This window comes from Carassius carassius, chromosome 9, assembly GCF_963082965.1.
Source record: "Carassius carassius chromosome 9, fCarCar2.1, whole genome shotgun sequence".
Taxonomy (NCBI): domain Eukaryota; kingdom Metazoa; phylum Chordata; class Actinopteri; order Cypriniformes; family Cyprinidae; genus Carassius; species Carassius carassius.
In genome coordinates, this window is record NC_081763.1 from 14,792,979 (window position 1) to 14,820,755 (window position 27,777).

Genomic DNA, 27,777 nt, shown 5'->3' on the forward strand with positions numbered 1-27,777 from the left:
ATCGCGCCCAGATGGCGCTGATTGAGGGTGAGCTGCGGGATTGACCGGCACCAGCAAAGATGGGGCTGAGGAACTGGCTGGTTTGAGAGGAGATGGGAGAGGGAGGCTGGGAGGAAACACAGATGGACTTGGGCTGGGTAATGCCTCACCAAACCAATCAATTAAATCCGTCTGGAAAATATCTATAAGTTCCTCAAAATATAATCCAGAAACCAGACGCGGGAGAGTGGGCGTGGCTTCCCTCCAAGCCCCCGATCTCCACCAAAACTCCCTCAGGAACGGATGATGGCCGGCTCACACGCTTCGTCAGTCCATGATGACGGCTCCATGGTGACAATCAACTCAGTTGCGGTGGGCTCAGGCTCTCCGTCTGCAGTGGGCTCAGGCAGTAACTCCGTGCAGCGGGATGACGGCTGGCTGGTCTCAGGTTCGGGAGTGGGGCTGGAGATATCCTCCTCAACGAGGCTGATGGGGAATGGGGATCCATTATTCACCAGCATCCACTCCACGAAGGCGGCGAAATCCTGTCTGGGATCGTTCGCTGGTAGGCGTGCCTTACACCGCTCACTCAGTTCTTTTAATGATTCACAGGAGTAGAAAGGCACATCCAAACACAAATCCAAATCATGGTATCATCACATCAATAGCTGACAAAACAAAACAGAACTGAACAGACAGGGTTTAAAAAGACATGTAAAGTAATCAGAGGAATGGAAACAGGTGGGGAGTAATCAATTAACAAAACAAGAAACAGAACATGACCAAATAAGGAGAACTCAAAAGGAACAGAAGTAGGGGTGGGCGATATATCGTTAAGACGATAATATCCAGATTGTTGTCTGGACGATATGCAAAATTGGGATATCGAATATTTCATAATTTGTAAAATCCGACCTCCCAAACATGAAAAGAGCTGAAGGAAGTTAAAGAGAAAATAAATAACGCACACTATAACCTTCTAAAAAATTATATGTAGCGATTTTAGTAATGTAGGGGTTTGTTTGACTGTATTTTTTTTTTTTTGTTTGTTTTTTTACAAAATCACGATCGTTCCTCAATGAGTAAGGTGCTACTAATTTGCAATACAACTACGGAGTTCTTACCTGTTTTATGACGTTTCTTAGTTGAAGCAACAATCCAAAAACGTAAAGAGCAAAGCTGATGTACGATTAATAAAATAGCTGCTAGAAAAGGCAAAATGCGTTGTTTGCGGAAAACTGAAGTCTGAAGCTAAAAAGCTTTTCTTAAATGTCTGTGGCGTCCTCAAGTGGCGAGCTTCGTGATTGCATCATTAGAAAATTGATGAGTTCAAAAGATGGAATACATTTTTCCCAAGAGATCCACCGGAATAGCCTCCGAACACGAACAGGGCTTCTTTTAACTTCTAGAAAAAACTTTTTTTATTACAAACTAAAACATTTTTATTAATACGGTGAACTGCCCATAACGCCTCAGTGCCCCTGACGTCTTACGTCATTACAGTGTGCCGTGCGTATGTTACTCATCAGTCACTTGTTATCTAGCTTCGAGCGCAACAACACAAAAATGAGCGAAGAAAGCGAAAATACACAGTCATCCTCAAAACCAGTGCCAGAAGAGCTAACAGCGAGATGTGGGTCAGCTTCTTTAGCCTGGAGATGGTTTGGTTTTGACAAAAAAGATGAGCAACAAAAGTCGCTCACTTGTAGAATTTGTCGCATGCAAATCGCCACAACCAACCTCTTCCATCATCTCAATAAATGCACAAAACACAGTTTGAAGAGTATGAAAGGCTTCGTGCTGAACAAAACAGCACTGCTGCTACAAACACGGTACAAAAAAAAGAACAGACACAACAGACCTTGGCAGAAACATTCACAAAGAAAACACCATATGACAAAAAAAGCGAAAAGTGGAAAACGATTACAAAATCGAACAAGTTTTATTGCACTGCAGAGCACTGTCTTTGTTATTTTGTTCCTTTTGTATTTTCTTATCCTCATCTTTTATATTATGTTCTAATGTTTACATTTAGCAAAACACAACTTTTTTTTAAAAAGTTAGTCACGTTGTTAGTCTATTACTAATAGAGTACTGTTTGCAAAGCACAAAGTTAATTTATTACGTACATATATTGTACTGAAAAAGCACTGTTATTGTATTAAAATAAATATTTAGTACAGTAACTTGGTTCATGTTTAAATCAATAATGTCTCGTATCTTTAAGTACTAGTAATTCCATACAATAATAGGTAAAATGCAGCAAGTCAAAAGACTAACTGGACCTTCTTTGCCAATTTGCACAAATTTCTTTAAAGGATTGCAAAATTATCGTCTGAATATCGATATCGAGATATGGAAAAAAAATATTGAGATATACATTTTTGTCAATATCGCCCACCCCTAAACAGAAGTTTATAACTGTAACAGATATAATGTTTCTATTCTAATTAAACAATGTAATAAATTGATATTCCAAATGAAATTGCATTTACATGGCCTGGATAAATTATTACATTTAATTGCAGTAAAAATGTAATTAAATTAACGAATGGATATTAGCCTATAAATTACTCACCTTGAAGTCATCCTAGGTGTATATGACTTTCTTCTTTCATACACATCCAGTCAAAGTTATTTAAAAATTTGTCTTTGATCTTTCAAGCTGTTTGATGCCACTCAGCGGGTGTTGCACTGCATCGGTTCATGAAGTTTAATAAAAAACACATCCATAAAAAAAGAAAGAAAATGTCTCACATGGCTCTGGGGGCTGAACAAAGGACTTCTGTAGTGATCAATAAATATCCATATTCAGAACGTAATAATCACTTGATTCTAGCTTGTGCTCACAGTTGTAAACAGAAGCAGTTCCGGAACCATGACTTATGAGGCCATTAACTTCTCATGAATCGATGCAGTGCAACACCCACTAAGTTGCATCAAACAGCTTGAAAGATCAAAGACAATTTTTAACTAACTCCTATTGAATTCAACTGAAAGAAGAAAATCATATACACCCTGGATGACTTCAAGGTGAGTAATTTACGTCTTAATTTCCATTTTTGGATGAACTAACCCTTTAAATAATTTTTCTGCAGTTTTTGCTGGTGTTGAGCACACAAACTCTCGTCAATAAGCACCCTTAAATGGAAAGCACTTTTCGAAAGGGTTCCTCTAAATGGTTAAATATATCCCTTTAGTTTAGTGCTAGATGATGATGATCTAAATGCTAAAGAAATGTGGACTCAATTAAACATCTAAAGCCAACAAGTATCCAATAGGATTGATAGAGTGGTGAAGAGAGAAATACAAGGTCTAGTGTGGAGTGTGACAGAAAGTGTTAATGGGTACAGAGAGCTGTCAGGGTCAAAAATGCTTCATAAGATCACACAGACATTTGACCTGATTTCAGCAACAGCAACCATCCAAATCACGTCACACATCAGTCTCCTTAATCCATCACATCAACCGGAATTGAGTGTTTGTCTTTGTGGTTAGTTGACTGGCAGTGAGTGGCTTTTGTGTCTGCCTTTTTTTTTTATAAGCGTGGTGTTCATGTGTATGGTAAGCTAACTGGAAATCAGTGGTTTTTGTGTCATTGTGTAGGTGTGCAGCTTTCAATACATGTATGTCTGTGCGGTTGCACTGCTTGGAAACACACACATGCTTACATGCATGCACGTATGCACACACAGAGAGAGAGAGAGTGGGAACGGAAGAGGCGGGCTGTGAACTCTCTTCTTTCACAATTTACTTCCGTTTTGAGTGAAAGCTAAAAATCAAATGCAAAGGTTTCTCACATGGCCATTTTAATTGCTGCTTTGTCTTACACCTTTAAATTTTGGATGATATATTCTTACTTCCAAGTTTTCAATGATAATGAAAAACATGTATTTTTCAAAACAAACGCATCTATCTATCAATAGCTAGCTATCTGTAGACTCCAGGGAAACCATATGAAAAAAAACATGAAATGCTACTCAAGTGTAAAATATGTCCACTTTAATGCATTATGCTTCAGTCTAACATCCCTGAGGTTCTTTGCTGGTTCATTTCAGACTGTGCAGTCATCATTATAAAAACTGTCAGCGGACTGATCAGATGACCTCGTGGGGAGTGATGCTTCAATATGTAGTTTTGAGTGTGTTTATGTGCGTGAAATTTGATGTTTTATGCAGTGCTTGTAGTTGAGAGACAAACAAGTCATGCAGCCATGCTGAGGATATGTTGACGGCTTAAACCAGTGAGTTTAACAAACACAAACAACAGAGACAAGCCAACACTTCTGCACATGCACAAATGACTAGTGGTTGGCCAGTATGGGTTTTTAACTCTGATACAGGATACTGATATCTAGAGACCAACTGGCTGATACAATTTTGATATAATACTTTTTACTCATAGCAAAATAGATATACACTGAATTATGGAATTTAAAAGGGGAAGTGTGTAATTTCATTTCAACTTGATGCTGGTATTCTCAAAATTGTCCAATATTATATTGGTCTGTCTGTAGTATAAACGGCAGCATCTTTCTGTGTGCATCTTGCTTTATGAAGGTTTTCTCATTTTCCCTGTGTTTCCTTAACATTTTTTTTTTTACTTCTGGTACTTTAAATGAGCATCCCAGTGTTTCTGAGGCGAGCACGTGATTCATTTCAACACATTCATTTCCTTCCTCTCCACGTTTTCTTCTGTTTCTTCATGAGTCTCCTCTTGCTCTCACACTCAAGCTAAGCCAGCAAAGTGGCTGTTTACACAACAAACCCATTACATGCGCTCAGACTCTTTTCTTGGAAAGCCACGAGGAGTGAAAAGATTGGACACAACATTACAGCCCACAATGCTTTGTGTTGTGAAAGTTACCACCAACTTCTGTATTACGCAGGAGCTCTTCCCTCAAATTCTGTGATCTGAAGACAAATCAGACATGCTTCTGTGACAGTGTTAGTGTCATGGCTTAGTGCTCACTGCAGCACAGTTTTCATCATGCTGAACTCAGGTTCACGTGGGAGGTCAGATTGTTATGACAATTAAGTGCAGATTTTCTGGATTTTATACTTATGAGCTTAAAAAATGGTTTTAAGTCAGTTATTTCTATCTTTTGCTATAGTATGTCAGTAGTAAATATCAGTGTACATCTCCAAACATTATTTTTGCCATTAATTGTAATAATCTCACCATCACCAGTCTGTCTGGAATAACATGAAGAAACAGAACAAACTGAGACCGACTCCATCCAGAAGAACTGTGGCAATTTCTCCAAGTTACCTTGGAGTTACCTCCAAGTTACCTTGCCTGCAAAGCTACCTGAAAAACAATGCACAAGTGCACCAAGGACAAAGCTATTTTTAACGCATAGTGTGGTCACACCAAATGTGGATTTAATTTAGTGAAGTTAATAGAAGGTCATTAATTAAATCTATTTATGGCATTATTTATATATTATATATATATATATATATATATATATATATATATATACATAATCATTTTTAATAAATTACTTTAAATTACTTTATCAAGCTTCTTTATATATATATACACACGCTTAATCCTTTTTAATACATTAATATATAAAATCATATTTCAGCATTACAGTATGACAAAATAGTTGGTTCTCATTTCTTTCTTTTAATTTTAAGCTGAAATGTGACCTAAACATGTTTGTGTGTCGATCTCTTTGGTTTTCCCTGATACCCTCTTTCATAATTTCTCATGTTACACAGCTGTCATTCATCTCTTGTGCTGTACTGACTTTCCTCTAATTTTGTCTCTTTCAGAGTGAAAATGGCAGTGTGGATCCAGGCCCAGCAGCTGCAGGGAGATGCTCTACACCAGATGCAGTCTCTCTACGGGCAACACTTCCCCATAGAGGTGCGACACTACCTGTCCCAGTGGATAGAGGGACAACTCTGGTATGTCAAGAGTGCAGCTGTCAGTTTTTGTCTTTTTTTTATATGTCAGTGTTATTAAGTGTGTGCTCTTTCAGGGATGCGATAGATTTAGAGAACCCTCAGGAGGAGATTAAAGCCAAGCGTTTATTGGACAGCCTGATCCAGGAACTACAGAAGAAAGCAGAGCATCAAGTGGGAGAGGATGGCTTCTTACTCAAGATCAAATTAGGACATTATGCTTCACAGCTAAAGGTTCTGCTTGTTATTTTTCTATGTATATAGTTCAGGAAATTCATTATATTCTTTTATAATATCTTAGGAGAAATAAAATGAGAGTTTATAGATAAAACTAAATGAGACAAAGTATGCCAGTGCATGACAGTGAAGCTATTACTAAGAACAGGTCAGTCAGGAAAGTGCAGCATCAGTTTAACGTCATTAGTGTTGTGGGGTGTGCATGAGTGTGTTAAAGTAAAACACAAACGCAGAGTAGATAGTTTATTCTGATTGTGTGTGTGTTTTCAGAGCACGTATGACCGCTGTCCCCTGGAGCTGGTGAGGTGCATCAAACACATCCTGTACACAGAGCAAAGACTTGTCAGAGAGGCCACTAATGTGAGTAGACACAGAGTAGACAGATCTATTTCAGACTGTCGGATCATTGGGGCAGTTTATGTGAAATACCGGTTGATTTTGAATGCATTTCATGTCATCTTCCTTTTTTTCTAATGAAGTAGAATTCTAGTAAAAACTAATTCTGTTTATCACTATGTTTACAAATGAGGCATATACACAAGGTTCTCACAATCATGTAAAACACGAAAATATATCCATAAGGGAAGTTGTGAATTTTAGCCCGAGAAAAGTCAAATGAATAATTTATAAACTCATACAGAATACACACATGCAACTGTTCAAAAACTTGGGGTCAGCAAGATTGTTTTAAATATAAAAAAAAAAGTTTATTCTGCTCATAAAGCCTGCATTTATTTGATACAAAAATACAGTAAAAAAACAGTAATATTGTGAAATATTAATACAATTGTAATTAAAAATAACTGCTTTCTATTTGTTTCATTTTAAAATGTAATTTATTCCTGTGCTGTCAAAGCTGTATTTTCATCGTCATTACTCCAGTCTTCACGGTCACATGATCCTTTAGAAATCATTCTAATATGCTGATTTCCTTACTACTATCAAAATAACTGTGCTGCTTAATATTTTTGTGGAAACCATAATTGTTTTAGGATTCTTTAATGAATAGAAATTCCACAAGTATTTATGAAACTGATTTATTTTATTTTTGTAATAATGTAAAAACAAAATACTGTGACCTTTGGTTAATTGAATGCATCCCTGTTGAATTCAATAATTAATGTCTTACAATACAAATCTTACTTACCCCACACTTTTGAACTGTAGTGAACTTAAGTGAACAGACTTGAACAGATTTAAAGTCTGATCTGAACTGATTTCTGTATGTTGCATGTTTTGTTGTTCTTGGTGATATATTAATGTGTAATAGTAATAAATCTGTTAATTCCAAGAATTATTACCTGACATTGAAATGTAAAACTGCCATGAGATTTCCTTAAAATCATCTCAGAAATTGACCCCCCCACCACACACACACACACACACACACAAAAGTTATAAAACATATTTAAAAAAAGAGATGACTATGTTGTCTTCTTGAATAAAATGATGGTCTTTGTACACATAAGTTCAGTGAGTTTGATCAATTTTAAAAACCAACATGGGTGATAACTTTCACAATCTTCAGAAATAAAATTTATATGTTTGCTTTGTGCATGCATAGAGGAAGATACATATTTACCCCTACACACAGATTCATGATACCTGCTCAGTTTTGTGAGAGTAAAAAAGAGGAAATTTCAGGTTTTATCAACTCGACTGACAAACAATAAAATCATAAAACTAAAAGGCAATATCAGTAAATCTAGAGGCTTAAATTCACATTAAAACGCCCACTCATCTCAGACACACCTGTACTTAAAGATGTAATATTTATGTCCACATACCATGTGTTACAGATGAGGTGTAGTGCTAAACGTAAAACAAAGTGCAAGAGGAGGAAAAGGAATAAATGAGGAGTTTACTGACGATAACGAAGAATACAGACAATATTAACCAGATAACATTTAGCATACAAGTCACATATACATGAACAACGATATCAACAATCAACAATAATAATCACGGACAAGGGAGAACTAAACAGACCAGGTATTTAAACACACAGGTGATGAGGGAACTGGGGACAGGTGAGGATCAATCAATTAACTAAAACATGAAAAGGAAGATGACCAAAAAAGGCTGGGAGGAGCCCGGAGCAGGAGGAGCCAGATGGTCCACCAGAGACCAGCCAGGACGGAGATCCATGGTGGAGTCGACGGCGGGAGGAGCCATGGTGAAGAAGCGGCCGACGACACCAGGGGGCCGACAGGAGGAGACTGTACCGGTGGGTGAGGAGCCCAAGATGGAGCAGCACAGCCGCAGAGCCAGGGTGACGTCGAGTATCCGGAGGGCCTAGGTGGAGCAGAAGGCTCTGGCGACCAAGGTGGAGGCGAGGTCCTGGAAGACCGCTGTGGAGCCGGAGTGACGGAGGATGACGGTGGAACCAGAGGGAAGGAGGAGCCTGACAGAGCCGGAGGGATGGAGTGACGAGGTGGAACCAGAGGAGTGGAGTCCCGAGGCGGCGGATGGTCGACCACTGACCAAGGTGGAGCCAGAGGGACGAGGGAGCCCGGTGGAGCAGGTGGGATGACAGGCCACGGTGGAGACGAGGGAGCTAAGAGCCAAGGCGGAGCCGCTGGGTCGAAGGACCGAGGAGGAGTCCAGGGCTCGGAGGCTGGAGGCTGAGACAGGGCCTTAACATGCCAAGGCGGAGCTGGAGACTGGCAGTCCAGCGGCGAACCATCGTGCCCAGATGGCGCGGACTGAGGGTGAGCTGCGGGACTGACTGGCACCAGCAGGGATGACGAGGAACTGGCTGGTCTAGGAGGAGGAGAGAGAGGAAGGATGGGAGGAAACACAGGAGGATCAGGGCTGGACGGAACCAGCGGTAGTGGAGCAAAGGGACTGGCAGGTTTAGGAGGAGGTGGGAGAGGGAGGCTGGGAGGGAGTACAGGAGACACAGAAAATTCAGAGCTGGGCGGAACCAGCGGAGACATAGGAAATTCAGAGCTGGGCGGAACCAGCGGAGACATAGGAAATTCAGAGCTGGGCGGAACCAGCGGAGACATAGGAAATTCAGAGCTGGGCGGAACCAGCGGAGACATAGGAAATTCAGAGCTGGGCGGAACCAGCGGAGAGACAGAAAATTCAGAGCTGGGCGGAACCAGCGGAGAGACAGAAAATTCAGGGCTGGGCAGAACCAGCGGAAATGGAGCATAGGAACTGACTGGAGGAGGTAGGAGTGGGAGACTGAGAGGGTATACAAGGGGATCAGGGCTGGATGGAACCAGCGGAAAAACAGGGGATACAGGAATTACCTCCATAGATCAGTCCATTAGATCCATAAGTTGCTCCATATTTCCCGAGACCGGATACAGCTCACCCTCAGTCGCAGGAGTGTGGGCAGGGCTTTCCTCCACGCCCTCAATCTCCACGAGGACTCCCACGATGCACGGTGTTGCCGGCTCACACACCTGGTCAGTCGCGCTCTCGAGATCCTGCTTCCTGTCAGTGGATGGCTCTGCGGCTGCGGTGGGCTCTGGCTCCGTGTGTCTTGATGGTGGCTGGCTGGTCTCTGGGTCGGGAGTGGGGCTGGAGATATCCTCTTCGGCGGTGCTGATGGTCCACGAAGATCCATTTTTCTCCAGCACCCACTCCACAAAAGCGGCAAAATCCTCTCGGGGACCGTTCGCTGGTAGGCGTGCCTTACTCTGCTCGCTCAGGCCGGCATAGAAAAAGTTAGAGAGCGAGCAGTCGGGGAAGTGAGTAAGGCACGCCAGATCTAAAAAGTCCCTGGTGTGGTCCTCCAGCGAACGGTCTAATTGCTCCAGGCATAGGAGACGGACCGCTGGGATGGCCATTCCGGGAGAGGAGAAAAACAAAGCAAAAAATAAATGAAAGAAAAATGCAGCTAAAATAAACTATACTGTTTAGGTCCGTCATTCTGTTACAGATGAGGTGTAGTGCTAAACGTAAAACAAAGTGCAAGAGGAGGATAAGGAATAAATGAGGAGTTTACTGACGATAACGAAGAATACAGACAATATTAACCAGATAACATTTAGCATACAAGTCACATATACATGAACAACGATATCAACAATCAACAATAATAATCACGGACAAGGGAGAACTAAACAGACCAGGTATTTAAACACACAGGTGATGAGGGAACTGGGGACAGGTGAGGATCAATCAATTAACTAAAACAAGAAAAGGAAGATGACCAAATAAGGAAACCAAAAGTTCATAAACGTGACACCATGTATGCACTACACAAACAATATATATATATATATATATTGTTTAAACACACATACATGTGCACCCAGTCTTACGTATAAACGAATAACCTTATCTGGGTGGATTATTAATACACAACAGGACAGGGATGATAAGGACCTACTATAAATATTGAAGCTTTGGTTTGTGGGATTTTATTAGTATAACTGTTTGTCAGGTTGTTTTGAAAGTATCTACAAACCCCAACCCTTTAACATCTTGTTAGTTTATCAAACTTAAAAAGTGTACTGTCAAACCCAATGTTGAACCATAATCAGCAACTTGGTTGTAACTCATGTGTGTCTGTGATTGGCAGTCGAGCTCACCGGTGGGCGGCCTGATGGACAGCATGTCGCAGAAGTACCATCAGATAAACCAGGCATTCGAGGAGCTCAGAGTATTGACCCAGGACACAGAGAATGATCTCCGGAAACTACAGCACAACCAGGAGTACTTCATTATACAGTACCAGGAGAGCCTCAGAATACAGGGTATAAAGCCACACTCATTTACATTTATACTTCTGAGTGATGCTTTTTTCCAAAGCAACTTACTTTTCATTCAAGATTCACTTATCATTAGTTCATGTATTCCCTGGGAATCGAACTTTGGTGTTCAGTAATTCTTTGACAGTCGTGTGTGTGCAGTCATACACAAATGCTATTTTATCATTCAGTACATAATAAAGCAAATATATCCTCATTAAAACAGCCTGTAGGCTCCCATAATTCCTGAGAATGCCACTGAATAACAAATCTAATAAATTTAAAACGGATAGTTCACACAGAAATGAAATCTATTTTCCTTCCTTAGATACATCCAAAATATTTTCGGAGGCTGTGACGTCACTCTCCACCCCAGTTCGTCTAAATCGCACAAAACGGGTGTCATTCGTTTGTGCTCGATTTGTGCTGGTTTGTGCTGTTAAAAGAAACCCTGTAACTATGACCGCTTTTTTTTTATAACAAATATAAACTTTTTACGAACAGTGACGTCACTCTCCACCCCATGCAATCCAAATCCCTCCAAACCGGTGCCATTCGTTTGTGCTGTAAAAATTTTTGTTTGTGCTGAATGACATCAGAAAATGACCACTAAACATTATTCTAATATCTTAAAAACCTAAGCAGCACAAACAAATGTTTTTACGCGGCACAAACCAGCACAAATCGAGCACAAACGAAAGACACCGGTTTGGTGCGATTTAGATGAGGTGGGGGTGACGTCACTGACGCCACCCCGACTTATATTTGTTATTTATAAAGGAGGGGATATACAGTAGATAGAATTTTAATTTTAACAGCACAAATTGGCACAAACAAATGGCACCGGTTTGGAGGGATTTGGACAGTATGGGGTGAAGATTGACGTCACTGGCCCGTTTTGTATTTGTTATTTTTGAGGACGGGAAATAGATACAATGTCAATTTGAACGGCACAAACCAGCACAAATCGAGTGAAAAACGAATGGCACCGGTTTGGAGGGATTTGGATTGCATGGGGTGGAGAGTGACATCACTGTTCGTAAAAAGTTTATTTTTGTAATATAAAAGAAGCGGTCATAGTTTCAGGGTTTCTTTTAACAGCACAAACCAGCACAAATCGAGCACAAACGAATGACACCCATTTTGTGCGATTTAGACAAACTGGGGTGGAGAGTGACGTCACAGCCTCCGAAAATATTTTGGATGTATCTACGGAAGGAAAATAGATACAGTGTTTGTTTTAACGGCACAAATCGAGCACAAACTAACTGCGCTGGTTTGGAGCGATTTGGGCGACATGGGGTGGAGAGTGACGTCACATGGTCAAAAAAAGCATGTTTAATATCTCAAACACCAAACCAGCACAAACGTTCGTTTCTACAGCACAAATCAGCACAAACGAATGGCATAGTTTTGGTGATTATTTCTTTTTATGGGGTGCCAACTTCACGGAGGTAATTCATACAGGTTTGGAACAACTTGAGGATGAGTAAATAATTACAGAATTTTCATTTTTGGGTGAACTATGCCTTCCAACCTGAATGTACTTCTCTTGGTGTAATCATTTATAAACAAACATTATTTGTAAGATAACTTAACACTTTTTCATACCCAGATTGCTCTTCTACGTACAAAATTATTGCAAATGACCATTTTTAATTTAATTTGTCAACAAAGCTCATCTTTGTGGACTAAATCCTCCTCTCTGTTGTGTGCAGCTCAGTTATCAAGTCTGGCCACGCTGCCTCCAGCAGACCGACAGCTCCGAGAGCCCAGCCTGCTCAGCAAGAGAGCCACAGTAGAGGCCTGGCTGACCCGAGAGGCCAACACCCTGCAGAAATACAGACTGGTACACACATGCGCTAGCATAATACAACATTCAGTCTGTAACATTAGTAACACTTGCTTTACAGGGCCATATCGTAAACATTGTCCTGCTCAAACGTTTGTGGGTTACTATGTTTTTGTTGTTGTTGTTTTAAATAAATTAATACTTTTAATCAGCCAGGATACATTTAATTAATTAAAAGTGACAGGAGAGACATTAATAATGTTGAAAATTATTTTTATTTCAAATAGATGTTTTTGACAGTTTCAAAATATTAAGCAGCACAACTGTTTCCAAGAATGATAATAATACAAAATGTTTCTTGAGCACCAAATTGGCACATTGGAATGATTTCTGAAGGATCATGAGTCATGGCTGCTGCCATTGCCTTTGCCTTCACAGGAATAAATGACATTTTAAAATATATTCAAATAGAAAACACTTTCTTTAAATTGTAATAATATTTCACAATATAACTGTTTTTTCCTTTTTTCTTTCTTTCTTTCTTTCTTTCTTTCTTTCTTTCTTTCTTTCTTTCTTTCTCTCTTTCTTTCTTTCTCTCTTTCTTTCTTTCTTTCTTGATCAAATAAATGCAGACATAAGACATTTCAAAAACATTATAAAAACTCTTGCTGACCCAAAACGTTTGAACAATAGTGTATTTGACTTCTCCAATCATTTATCCCACTTTAAACCCGCCCCTTTCTGCAAGATAAGACAGATAAGTCTGTTGCTACATCATCGCAATGTTAAGATATTCATATTCAGGTAAAATGAGGAACAATTTTCACTTTCACAAAAGATTCTGCATTATTTTCCTTTATTTGTTTCCTTTAATATGGAAGCAACTCTTCCATTTGATGGAAGCACTAAACCTGAAGGCAGATATGTTCACGTCTGTTCATGTGGTGTTACATGAGTGGGTGTGTGTGTTTGTGCTCAGGGCTTGGCAGAGAAGCATCAGAAGACACTGGCATTGCTACGGAAACAGCAGACGGTGATTCTTGACGACGAGCTGATTCAGTGGAAGAGACGTCAACAACTGGCTGGTAACGGTGGGCCGCCCGAGGGAGGACTGGACATACTACAGTCATGGTGTGCACACATGTATACTTAGCAGCCTAACTGAAGGCATACCATAGACATCTGTTGTTTTTAAAGCTAAAGCTAATTTTAATGGCTACATATTAAGCCAAACCATTTATTTTGCTTTATTTTGTTTTCCTATAGGGAGGTTTTCTTATATTTAGCTATCTTTTGGGGCAAATCTGTCCTAGTACATAGTTAAGTAAAGCAATACACACACTCAGACAGTTATGCAAATAATCCGAGGCATGCACTTGTTGTGGTTTTGCACATTTGTGTTTATATTACACATACACAGCATATGCAGAGAGCAGCTCTGTAGTTTATGTTTTGGTTTGGCATGTCTGCGCGTGTTTGTGCACAGGTGTGAGAAGCTAGCAGAAACCATTTGGCAGAATCGTCAGCAGATCCGGAGGGCGGAGCATCTGAGACAGCAGCTGCCCATTCCCGGCCCCATCGAAGAGATGCTGACCGAACTCAACAGCACTGTCACGGACATCATCTCCACTTTAGTCACTAGGTGTGTGTTTGTGTGGGGGAGAGAGAAATTCAGTGAGGTTAAGCGATTGCAAAATGAAGTAACACAAGCAATATCCTCCTTGTAATCAACATCATGCATTTCTACTATTTCTCTTTCTCGACATTGCTACAATTTCAAGGTGACTTCACAGTGTGTTTGAACGGATCATGTCAAGACGTACATTACTCTCCTTCCTGTGTTCTTTATGTGTGTGTAGAGAAAGGGGTAAGGGGTAGTCAGTGAATAATCTAGAGAGAATTATTAAAGGGAAAGTTCCAAGAAAAACTCACACGCGTGACATTTCTTCCATATAATACAAGAATGTGTTGATCACTTTTTCCATCAAATCACAATGAATTGTCTTTCAAGCTTCAAATGGGGTGCAAAAGCACATCATAAATGTGTTCAAATTTTCTGAAGCAATACAGTGCTTTGTGTGTAACAGAGAGAAATATGTTATTATGCACATAAATTATCTGCCCTACCTCGTAAGAGAAGTTTAATAAATGCATCATTCAGTAATTTGGATCAACTCATTGAAGAAAACCTGACTCAAAACACATAATTCATACATGCAATGGAGCTTTTTACATCTCTTATAAACAATCATGAATGCACATAGGACAGCTTTTTTGGATTTCTTCTGCTCAGCAAAGCTGCATTTATTTGCTCAAAAATACTGGAAAAACAGCAATATTGTGAAATAGTGTTACAATTTAAAATAACTATTTTTTACTTGAATATATTTGAAAATGTAATTTATTACGACGATAGCATTTCTTCAGTCTTCAGTGTCACACGATCCTTCAGCAATCAATCTTATATGCTGGTTTATTATTATTAATGTTGAAAACAGTTGCGCTGCTGAATATTTTTCTTTTTTTTTTGTGGAAATCATAATGCATGATTTCAGGATTATTTAATGAATAGAAAGAACAGCATTTATTTGAAATAGAAATCTTATTAAAATGTCTTTACTGTCAGCAATAAAATATTCATTTCTTTAACCTGTTAGCCAGCACCCCCCATTATGGGACTCTCAGCTGAAAGTGCTCTACCAAACTTAAAATTGTAACGGTTTCCTACCTCAGTGTGTTACAAACATAATTTTGGTGTCTTTGGAAAGAAGACCCTTTGGGCTTTACTTTTTATCAAGCAGATTTGATAATGCTCAAAAATATTAAAAGTTATAGACACTGAAGTGCCTTGAAATGTTTTTTTACCACACTTAAAATGTATCACTTTATGATACTTTCATTGTGCTTTTGCATCATTTTAGAAGCTTGAAATCCCAAAGACTTTTTTGCTCTAAAGGAACAGAAAAGGTCATAATAAGGGTTTGCAGTAGCAGGAGGTTGAGAATATGACTATGCAGTTGTCATTTCCGAGTGAGCTATCCCTTCACATTGTTCATTCTCACATTTTATGATATGAAAAGATGAACGTCTCAGTACCAGATGATTGAGTGTTCATGTATTATTCACCCTGCATGTGCTTGTATCCGTGAGAAATCAACAGAGGCCATTTGTTAGAGCGATCACTTTGGTGGGACACAGGGGGATGTCTACAAACTTCTGCTCTCCTTCACTCTCTTTTCATAATATCTCAAGCTATCAGCATTCACACCTACCACAGGGGATGAATGTGGTGGTGGTGGTTCATTTGTGTGTGTGTGTGTGTGTGGTGCCCCAGGCCATGCAGTCATGAAACACTGAGCCTAATGGGAACTGTTCTTTTAACATCAGTGTCTGAATGGATCTCCATCAACCTGAGATGTGTCACACTGGCTGTGTAACTATATATAACATACATACTATAGCCACATATCAAAATTAATTCAATTTGAAGTACTACAAAATTGTCAGAGATGTGGTGAATAGTCCACATGCTCCATTATTGCTTAGTGGCACTTGTGCAAATGACTACTGACTAATATTAACCTTACCTCTAAAATACATAAATAAATAACTTTATTTAAATATATCATTTTATCTATTTTATTAACTTTTTATTTTATTTTATTTACTTATTTGTATTTCCTATTTTAAATAATTTATTTATGAACTATTATGTATTTTATTTTTTAAAAGTGTTCTATAACATTCATCTTACACCTGAATATTTTGGGTTTCTTTTTTTGAAGTAATGTTCTGTTGCGCTTTTCCAAATTTAGACTTTCCAAGATGAATGGAAAGCAGGAAAAGTGCTCATATGGTTGAATTTATTTGATCAAAAATACATTAAAAACATAAATATTGTGAAATATTATTACAATATGAAATTACTTATTTTTAGCAATGTTGAAAACAGTTGTGTAAATGCCTTTTAGTAATGTCACTTTTGATCAATTTAATGCAACCTTAATGATAAAGATATTACTTTCTTTCAAAAAACGGACTCCAAACTTAGTATGTTAGTGCACGTGTTTTTTTTTCTTTTTGATATACAATATATTTTATAAATATGGATGTACAGTAAATATGTGTGTGTGTGTGTGTGTGTGTTTTGTCTGCAGTACCTTCATCATCGAAAAGCAGCCACCTCAGGTGCTGAAAACACAAACTAAATTTGCAGCGACAGTGCGTTTGCTGGTAGGTGGCAAACTGAATGTGCACATGAACCCACCGCAGGTCAAAGCCACCATCATCAGTGAGCAACAGGCCAAGGCCCTGCTCAAGAATGAAAACACCAGAAAGTGAGTGGAAACACAACACATTGTATTTAGTAACTCCTCTGGGTGTAGTTGATGACTCACTGTGAACTGGCCTAATGCGCCTGGAGCTTTTTAAACAAAGCATGTTTCATCAGGCGCCCATGATGCATCATCCTACATTCCCCAACGCACAAGTATTGTGCACAAACCCTATTTTTACCAAAATTTGTCACTTAATGGACCTTGATCTTAGTTCAAATGCTCATCACAATTTATGTGTAATCACATCACCATTCTCTGTATATCTATGTGTCTGTCTAACAGTGACATCAGTGGTGAGATCTTGAATAACAACTGTGTGATGGAGTACCACCAGACCACAGGCACTCTAAGTGCACACTTTAGAAACATGGTAAGTGCCGTGTGGCCGTCTAAAATCTGATTTTAGAGAAAACTCTGTAAGATGAGCGTGTGAACTTGACTGAAGGGGTTTCTAAGTACACTGTCAGCCACCATTAAGTTTATTCATAAATTACTCTGTACCTGCTTAGAGAACGGAGCTCTATTCTCGGTTTTGCCTCAGCAACGAATCCGGTTAACACTTAACCCTGTAAAGCCTGACATACAGTATAAGTGAGTTGTCATAAAAATAGAACAGCTTAGAGAACCTTTAGATAAGCAATATACAATAGGCCGTATAGGGTTTAAATTTATGAACAGATTATCAAACCAAGTATTATCTTAGCACTAACATTTCTTTTAAAAAAATAATTGTATTTCTGTGCATTTGTCAACCAGAAAGTATCCAAATAATCCTGCCTTCATTAGTACAGTATATTTTATTTTAGAATTAAAATGAAATCCAAATAAAAAATTACTTATATTTCATTTCAGAAGTTCTTGTTTTTTTTTGTTTTTTTTTAGAATAAATGCTTGGTTAGATATTTGTATAATATATTGTATAATTGAATTATTAGTATTCAGTGAATGACATTTGTAAATGTAGCTTGAGTTCTTTTGTGGGTGTTTTGTGTGATAGTGGCTAAATAGGAAGAACAAATTGAACTGCTTATACTAAAGTAAATATATATTTTTCTCCTTTCTTTCTCATGTATCCTGTAGTCTCTGAAGCGGATCAGGCGTTCAGACCGTCGCGGGGCAGAGTCTGTTACCGAGGAGAAGTTTACCATTTTGTTTGAATCACAGTTCAGTGTTGGGGGAAATGAGTTGGTATTTCAGGTTAAGGTGAGCTTGAGAGGTTGTGTGCCTAGTAAACGGTATCTGTCAGGAACCACTTAAAGCTTTTGTAGATTTTACAGTAAAAAGCAAAAATTATATTTTAGTCACTATATTTATGCTATAGTGTACATTACTTTTTAATGTTAGGGATTGGTAGGATTTTTTTATATGATTTTGAAAGAAGTATCTTATACTTATCAAAGCATTTTGATAAAAAATACAGTAAAACAGTAATACTGTGAAATGTTAATACAATTTAAAATAACTTTCCATTTTAATACATTTTCAAATGTAATTTATTCCTGTGATACAAAGCTGAAATTTCCACAGTCATTACTCCAGTCTTCAGTGTCACATGATCCTCCAGATTCCATTTTGTCAATCTGGTGCTCAAGAGTATTTATATATACTAGTCATTTACAAATCGGTTCATTCATTTTTCTCATCCAAACATTTTTCCCCCCAGACTCTCTCTTTGCCTGTGGTGGTAATTGTTCATGGAAGTCAAGACAACAATGCCACTGCAACAGTTTTGTGGGATAATGCATTTGCTGAACCGGTGAGTACCTGAAACATCAGTGCATATTTCAGTGGATGGTGTAGTGTTTAAAGATCAGACCATCATTATTGTGCCCTTGAGCAAAGTAACTGAATACTAGATCGATTGTGCCTGTAATAAGCTCATGAGGCCATTGTATAGCGAAATCACATGGAAGTCATAGAAACAAATTCCCTGGTCATGTGGTAATAAAAAAAGGTCCAATAACTTAAATATGTTAAACATCACATAGATTGGCCCTGACATGACAACACAAATCCAAATCAATGTAATTTCTCACCCACTTAACAGGATCTCAAACTCCCCACAACAAACAAACAAAACATTTGGGTTACACATGTAACCATGGTTCCCTGAGAGATAACAAGATGCTGCGTCCTCTAGTGGACACTATGGGGACTGCCAGCAGCAGGATGGGTGTCTGAAGCACATGTGAAACAACGCCAATCTCATTGGCCCACAGGTGCCTGGAAGAGGGCACCTGCCGAATCAGCATTAAATGTCTGAAGGAGATGTGAAAACAGGCAAAAAATAGGCATGGCATAGGCACGCAGCATCTCGTTCCCTCTCAGGGAACCATGGTTATGTACGTAACCCGAGATGTTCCCCTTCTAGGGAACTCGTTCTACATCCTCTAGTGGACACTATGGTGGACGGAAGCCACTGACGCCTCAGGCCACTAACATAACTCAGAAAAATGGGGAACCCATCCAATCAGGAGGGACATTCCATTAACCAGGTTAAGAACACAGCTATCATCAGAAGGCCATGTTACAATGAGCCAAATCAGCATGCAGGGCCCAGGGGGACCACTCACTTAAAAAACCCATTGGGTGGGGGGCAGCCCACCCCTACTACCTGACTAAGCTTAAAGGTTAAAGGGAAGTAGACCATCTACTTAAAACCCAAGAAAAGGGGCTCAGGGGGCTGCCTACTTGAAAGGTTGTCTCATAATGTCTTCACACTTTATGAAACAAACGGCTCCTGAAGAAAAAAAAAGTCTGCCTGTGACATCATGGGCTACATTGGCCAATGGGATTGGAGTTGTTTCACACATGCTTCAGACAATGGTCCCACTGGCGGCAGTCCCCATAGTGTTCTCTAGGGGTTATGTTTCATAGCGTGGGTGTCGATTGAGTGGCTGATGGTATATGACTCATGTTCCTTTATTGTACATACTCTACCCTTATTCTCTTTAAAGGAACAGTGCATCTATAAATTTAAATCCTGTCATCACTTACTCAGCCTCATGTCATTTCAAACCTGTACAACTTTTTTCTTCCCTGAAATACAAATGGAGAAGTGAGTGAATAACAATAAAAGCATTTTAAAAGTAGTACATAGAAGTCAGATCAACATAACATCAGATCAACACGAGTCACCAATATGGTTTTCTTTATGGCAGCAGTGAGTGGCATCCATACAGAACATGTTAGATATTTATGCAAATCAAGCAGGATGTGATGAGTGGAGTTGATGTAATAAAGTATATCCCTCTACACTGCCATTAAAATGTCCCTGTTCCTTTCCTAAAAGACCAAACCAAAGTGATTGTGACCCACTGAGAACCTGCCTAATGATACACGTTCCAACTCAATAAATTGTTAAAGTTTATGATAATGTACTCATTTTCTTGTTCTCTCTCAGGGACGGGTGCCTTTCATTGTGCCCGACAAGGTGTTATGGCCGCAGTTGTGTGAGGCTCTGAATATGAAGTACAAGGCCGAGGTGCAATCAAATCGAGGTCTGTCTGAGGGGAATCTTGTCTTTCTAGCTCAGAAAGCCTTCAGCAGCTCCAGCGTCAACCCGGAGGACTACCGCAACATGACCATGACCTGGTCACAGTTTAACAGGGTAAATACGCTTTTTCCTGTGATGATGGCAAAGCTGAATTTTCATCATCTTTACTCCAGTCTTCAGTGTCCAGACTTCCAGAAATCATTCTAATATGCTGATTTGCTGCTCAAGAAACATTTCTTATTATTATCAATGTTGAAAACAGTTATTATTGTGATAATAAACAGTTATTTTTTGATGAATAAGGTTTGAAAGAACAGCTTTTATTAAATGTATTATGTAAAAGACCTTTGTAATAATGTAAAAGCCTTGACTGTGACTTTAAGTCAGTTTAATGCATTTAAAAAAATCTATTTTCAATGTTGAAACATAAATAAGCATATGGGCAATATTGGGTTGAAAATGGAAGTTGGAATTTTAAAGTTATATTAACACATAAAGACCTTTGCATTCAGTTACACTCCATATTGAATAGAATTGAATAGTTTTGTACTTCAATATTACTTATGAAATCATGGTTTTGACAGCTTTACACAAGATTTGATTAATCTGAAAGCATTATGGCCTATTATTTTGCAACAAATTCTGACCGTGACTGTGACCTGCTGCTTGTTACCCAAAAGCACCGCCGTTATCGAGCGTTGTTCTCACAGATGGTTTAATCCCAAACTAGTCTCTCATCGTTCTGACTTTTTAAAAAAATTTTATTGGCAATCCAGCGACCTGGGGCAGAATGGTAGTTGATCTGATCGACATTGCTTTTTGTCCATTGCAATAGTTAATGGTTATTCAGGAAGTGAGGTGTGATCTGAGTGCTTTTGATGTGCAGGCAGGCCTAAGGCTGTGGCTGCCTTTGAACCTGCCCTTTGTTGATCTGCTACATTGAGCGGGCAGTGTTCCCAGCAAGGGCTTTTGGAGTTCAGGCATCGTTTGTGTTTATGGCTTTGTTTATTTAGTCACTGATACAATGCTCACATATGCACACACTTGCACAATGTTTGTGTGAAGCCTGATGATTTTAGATGGTATAAAAAAAACCTAAGCTTAAATGCAAACAAGATCATAATATTCTGCACTATTAGGTCACAAATTGCTTATTTAGTGATCTAATAATGCAGAATTCTATCTATCCATCCAGCCAGCAACATTTGACACTGTAATTTGCAACATTTGACACTTTGCAACATTGACACTTTTGAAATAAATCAAATAAATCAAAACTGAACCAAATAGATGAATAATTACGCTATTAATAATAAAATTCTATTTGTTTAATAACAGATGTATTTTGCAGCATTAACACTCATATTTTCTTGCTTCTCTGAAGCTGCTTTGAAACAATCTTTATTTTATAAAATGCTATAGAAATAAATGAGACTCGACTATTTATTTCCATATTTAAATTTCTAATTTTCACATTTGAACCTCATTGTACATTTTCAAGAGACATTTGTGTGTTTGTGTGGCTCGGTGTGATCTTCATGCTAACTGTTGAAATGGTCAGGACGTAGAACATTGTGTTCTGAGGAAATAGAGTGATTAAAGTGAATAAGATGGAGACGAACACGTCCTGTCTTCAGTCCTAAGTAATGTGACTTTGCTTGTGGATCACTGATTAAAAACAGACTGAATTTGAGGCAGCGGATCATGCTCTCATCCAGGCAATCATGCCTGTTTCTTAAGCCCTGAATCTTCCCTTTACCGCGTACACTTCTAGCTGTGTGCTGTCTGGTTTGTCAACTCCATGTCCGTTTCCAATGAATGCATCACTTACGAGGCACATGTACCAGGACTTCAGCAGATTGTTCTTTCATGATTCCATGCTTTGTTTTAAATAACTGTTAAGCATCTGTGAGGAAACAAGCTTCATTACATGATTTGATGAGATTTTAGTCTACAACATGCTACTAGATCTTTTTTAACACTTTAGATCTGTACACACACTGTCTCTACAACTAATAATAAATGAATCTATGTGGTAAATCTGTGAAAGAGGTTGAGATGCCTCAGTTTGGTTCTGATTGTATGTTTTTACAATCTTAAAGGATACAAATTTAGGTAAATCTATAGTTGTTGTTTTCTCAGCATCATTGACTTCATTACTCGTTTATTGTGCATGTTAGTCTTTTAAATCTGATTTGTTTCTTGTCATTGTAGGAGAGTTTACCAGGCAGGAACTTCACTTTTTGGCAGTGGTTTGATGGTGTGATGGAGCTTACTAAAAAACACCTGAAGCCTCACTGGAATGACGGGTAAGAACTGAACTCTGTGAGAACACGAACATATAACTCACGTTCCTACAGATTTGATGTTAATTATTACAATTCATCCATGTGTAAAAGCTAAAAAAAAAATCCCTCTTTGTTGCTGCTCAGTCAATGAATGAGCAGAAAGTAATAGAATGAAAGCTGTTGCTCCGCTCTGCCCTCACATAACAATGACATCTCTCACACTCAGCTGAGAATGCTGCCGTTAATGCCGTATGAACCAGGGGTCAATCTCACAAAAAAATGAGAGTGACGTTTGTTCGTATTGCAGTTATGTGACTTTAAATGGAAAATGCACTTAATTAATAGACAAGAAAATGGCACAGTGATTTATTCCTGAATATAAATTGGGTGAAGTCATGGACACTTCTCATAGTTTAATCTGGCTGCTCTACTGGACATTGTTAGTCATAATGAATCACATTCTTAAATCTAGTTTTATTTCATCTTATTTTATGTTTTGGGTGGAATTTAATAGATATATTCATTATGAAGTGCTTCTTTGGCATGGCAACTGGCTAATTGAGAGATAGTGCTGGTTAAAACTATACATTAAAGGCATTAAACCATGGATTTATTAACACAGAAGTAAGATCTGCAAGACCTCTTGCAGCTTTGATAAGATTTCTTTCAACCCTCAGTCGTCCACATCTTATCTTTGTATACAAATCTTAGTGCTGTCAAACAGTTAATCGCGATTAATCGCATCCAAAATGAACGTTTTTGTTTACATAATATATGTGTAGATACTGTGTATATTTATTATATATAAATACAAACACATTCATGTATATATTTAAGAAGATTATGTTATGTTAAATAATATATATATATATATATATATATATATATATATATATATATATATATATATATATATAAAATTTTCATGATTATTTGATGGATAAAAGTTCATTTATAGAGTAACATATTCACAATAGAAATCCTTCGTAACATTACAATTATCTTTACTGTCCGTTTAGATTAGTTTATACAGCCTTAAAAAACAAAACTGAATTAGTCAGTTGAAAATAGAAAATGATAGATCGTGTATATACACACACACACACACACACACACACAGACACACACACATATATATATATTTATTTATTTATTTATATTTAATATGAAATTTAAGAATATATATATTATATGTATATACATATATATATATATATATATATATATATATATATATATATATATATATATATACATATATATATATATATATATATATATATATATATATATATACTGTATGCGTGTGCATTTATATACATAATAGATATACACAGTACACATACATATAGTTTGTAAACAAAAACTTTTACCTTGGATGCAATTAATCGCAATTAATTGTTTGACAGCACTAATCATGTTAAAACTGAAAAGTACACAAACGATAGCAGCCTCTTTGTCTTTGGGTGTGTAAACTTCCTTTTATGCATGAAGGTTTGTGTTCATGTGTTTGTTTATGTGCTTGAATGTCTCAGGGCGATTCTTGGCTTTGTGAATAAACAGCAAGCTCAGGACATGCTGATGTCCAAACCCAACGGAACCTTCCTGTTGCGCTTCAGTGATTCAGAAATTGGTGGTATCACCATAGCCTGGGTGGCAGAGAACCCTAACAAAGCAGGTAGAACCATTACTCTGCTCCTCCACTGCCATTCCTCAACACACTTTATTGCACTTTATAATATTCTGTTGTATAATAGGGACATTTTATGCATGGTACTTGAAAACAAATTACTTAGAGTGGCTTTAAATGCTCTAAAACTTCTGCTAAAGAGTGTGTATGTGTGTTCTTCATAGGAGAAAGGATGGTGTGGAACCTCATGCCATACACAACCAAAGACTTCTCTATCCGCTCCTTGGCGGATCGCATCAGCGACCTGAATCATCTCCTGTTCCTCTATCCTGACCGGCCCAAAGACGATGTCTTCTCCAAATACTACACCCCACCACTGTGTAAGCTTGAGCTCTATCTACATAATTTACATCTTTTTTTGACATGATATATATACAGTATTTATACACGATCTATCATTCAAAGTTTTTGAGATCAGTATGTTTTTTTTTTTTTTTTTTTTAAGGCTGTATAAACTAATCTTAACGGACAGTAAAGATAATTGTAATGTTACGAAGGATTTTTTATTATGAGTATGTTACTCTATAAATGAACTTTTATCAATCAAAGAATCATGAAAATCATTTCCTCAAAAATATTAAATCGCACAACTGTTTTTAAAATGAATAAAAAGAATATATTTTTGAGCACACATCAGGACACAGAGATCTGGAGTAATGATGCTGAAAATTATTTTTAAAATACAGTATATTAATATAGAAAACGGTAATTTTATTCGAATAATATCTCACAAAATTGCCGTATTTTTGATCAAATAAATGCAGCCTTGGTTAGCTTTGACATTTCAAAAAAAGAACTTTTTAGCAAGCCCAAACTTTTGAATGGTAGTGTATATATACTTAATTATTTCTTAAAATATTGATTTAAAATGATTTATATGCACAAATATTACACACACACACACACACACACACACTCTCACATACTGTACATGCATATATATGATAGATAGATAGATAGATAGATAGATAGACAGACAGACAGACAGACAGACAGACAGATAGATAGATAGATGATAGAGTCAGTGTGACGAGTGGGGCGGGGCCGAGGGACATGGGCCTCGAGACCGGTGGGTCGAACAGGTGTAGTTCATCTCCAATCACTCCACCGGCCTCGCTCCCATGTCCCTCGGCCCCGCCCCACTCGTCACAGTCAGTAAAATCATTATAAATACATTGCTAGTCTGTGTGTTTGCATGTGTGTGTGTTCATGTCTTTGGGTTTAAATGAGTGTATCACTCTGGCTAATCTAGCATGTTTGTGTGTGTTCTCATTCACAAACAGAATGTGAGGCAGTGTTATGTCATGGTTTAGGAATAATCTGTTTATCTTTCCCATCTCTCTAGCTAAAGCTGTGGACGGATACGTAAAACCACAGATCAAACAAGTAGTTCCAGAGTAAGTACGCACACATACACACACACACACTTTGTCTCTGTGTGTTTTTCTGACCTCTCTGTACAGATCTTCACATCTCTCACATTCAAGAACTAACCAGTAAGCTCCGAGCGATAAATCTAATTGCACGCTATCATATTAGCGCTGGCCTGACTCTGTGGGCAGTTATTGGTTGCCATGGATTCTTGAGACTCTGTACTCATTCCACGTACACCTCAGCATATACTTAGCTCTGTTAGCCTCATTAGCAGCATTATTTATCCATAGGTGGATGACCCCGTTGGTCTTGTTAGCAAGCCTTTCACTTCGGTCATACACAGCAGGGAGTCATACACCATCAGACTCAGATAATACAGCATTCTGAGGTAGTCATTATCAAACTAGTACTTAATTTTGAGGGTTAGCAAGAGCTGTGTGGAGAGTAGCAAGCTGTGAACTAGAGCTGAACAGAATAAATGAGCTGAACGTCTTTTGTTAGTTATTTTTGGAGCTTTCTCACGTTTTATTGAGGGAGAGAAAGAAAAGTAAGGTGATCGGAAACGTTACAGGAAGCTGTTTCAATATATAACAGACTTTAAACTCATTTCTCAATATTAGATGAAAAACTTTATAAATATTAAAAAACAGAGAAATGTTGCAACTAACTGAAATTAAATGTTGAAGCTGAAAGAGTAAAATTACTCAAATTAAATTTAACTGGGAAAAAACAATGACAAATGTATAATATAATAATGAAAATATGAAAATTAAAAATAAGAATAAATACTGTTACAGTGTATAAATAATACTAAGAATAAAACTAATGATGTTAAATAATTCATGCAGGTTTGCAACACCTAACCCTGACCCTGCAGCAAACCCCACCTACATGGACCACGCCGCATCTCCAGCTGTCAGTCAGCCTCATGCCTATGGACTCTATCCTCCCATGTGAGTACACAAATATGGATTTTGTGTGTTTCTACATCTGGCTTGTTACTGTTAACTAAAACCAGAACTATCATTGAAATAAAATAAAATATAAAATTGTTGACGATTAGAAATGCTGCTTTGGCAAATAACAGAAATAAAACAAGCCTACTAATATTACTAATAATTACTAATATTACTAAAACTGATACTGAAGAAAAAATAAATACATTAAAGCTAAATAGAAATATTAAAAAAGCACAAAATAACAAAATAATTACTTAATTTGTGGGAAGTCGTGGCCTAGTGGTTAGAGAGCTTGACTCCTAACCCTAGGGTTGTGGGTTCGAGTCGTGTGTGTGTGTGTGTGTGTGTGTGTGTGTGTGTGTGTGTGTGTGTGTGTGTGTGTGTGTGTGTGTGTGTGTGTGTGTTCACTGCTGTGTGTGTGCACTTTGGATGGGTCAAATGCAGAGCACGAATTCTGAGTATGGGTCACCATACTTGGCTGTATGTCACTTTCACTCACTTCACTAATTACTACAACTAAAAATGACACTAAAATTACTCAAATTAAAATGAAAACTGAATATATAAAATAAAAGCTAGGTAAGATTAATAAATACTACAATAGTATATAAATAATACCACCATAATAAGGCCAACATTTATTATTATTAGTAAAGTAATTTGTGAGTTTTTTTTTTTTACCATGCTTGAATCAATTCTTTGGTTTTTTCCTTCAAAGCAGCACAGAAAATATGTTTATCTCATCTAGACCAGCACATGCTGTAATATATAAAACAGCCATTATAGTGTGCTGTATATACTATGGAATTAATGTTATTAGATGGGAATTATCAAGATTACTGTTGTCAAATTACTTAACGTAACTCAATCTCTCCCTCTCAGTGGAGACCCTATGCTGGACGCTGATGGCGATTTCGATCTGGACGACACCATGGATGTAGCGAGGCATGTAGAGGAACTGCTCCGTCGACCGATGGAGGGCCAATGGACCGGCCAGCAGT

General features: G+C 38.0%; 1 protein-coding gene across 1 annotated transcript in view; it reads left to right on the plus strand.

Moving 5' to 3' along the window:
- The window catches only part of LOC132148738 (inactive phospholipase C-like protein 2), a 149,281-nt gene that overhangs the window by 62,123 nt on the left and 59,381 nt on the right, over positions 1–27,777 (plus strand). Inside the window, exons 3-20 of the mRNA XM_059557435.1 lie at positions 5,763–5,897; positions 5,972–6,128; positions 6,402–6,491; positions 10,672–10,846; positions 12,559–12,689; positions 13,612–13,763; positions 14,119–14,274; positions 16,790–16,969; positions 17,252–17,339; positions 18,050–18,172; positions 18,633–18,725; positions 20,373–20,579; positions 22,680–22,774; positions 24,289–24,431; positions 24,608–24,763; positions 25,789–25,840; positions 26,666–26,770; positions 27,659–27,768. Coding sequence (XP_059413418.1) covers positions 5,770–5,897; positions 5,972–6,128; positions 6,402–6,491; positions 10,672–10,846; positions 12,559–12,689; positions 13,612–13,763; positions 14,119–14,274; positions 16,790–16,969; positions 17,252–17,339; positions 18,050–18,172; positions 18,633–18,725; positions 20,373–20,579; positions 22,680–22,774; positions 24,289–24,431; positions 24,608–24,763; positions 25,789–25,840; positions 26,666–26,770; positions 27,659–27,768 — 2,341 coding nt within the window. The 5' untranslated portion in view covers positions 5,763–5,769. The remainder of the gene's footprint in view (positions 1–5,762; positions 5,898–5,971; positions 6,129–6,401; positions 6,492–10,671; positions 10,847–12,558; positions 12,690–13,611; positions 13,764–14,118; positions 14,275–16,789; positions 16,970–17,251; positions 17,340–18,049; positions 18,173–18,632; positions 18,726–20,372; positions 20,580–22,679; positions 22,775–24,288; positions 24,432–24,607; positions 24,764–25,788; positions 25,841–26,665; positions 26,771–27,658; positions 27,769–27,777) is intronic.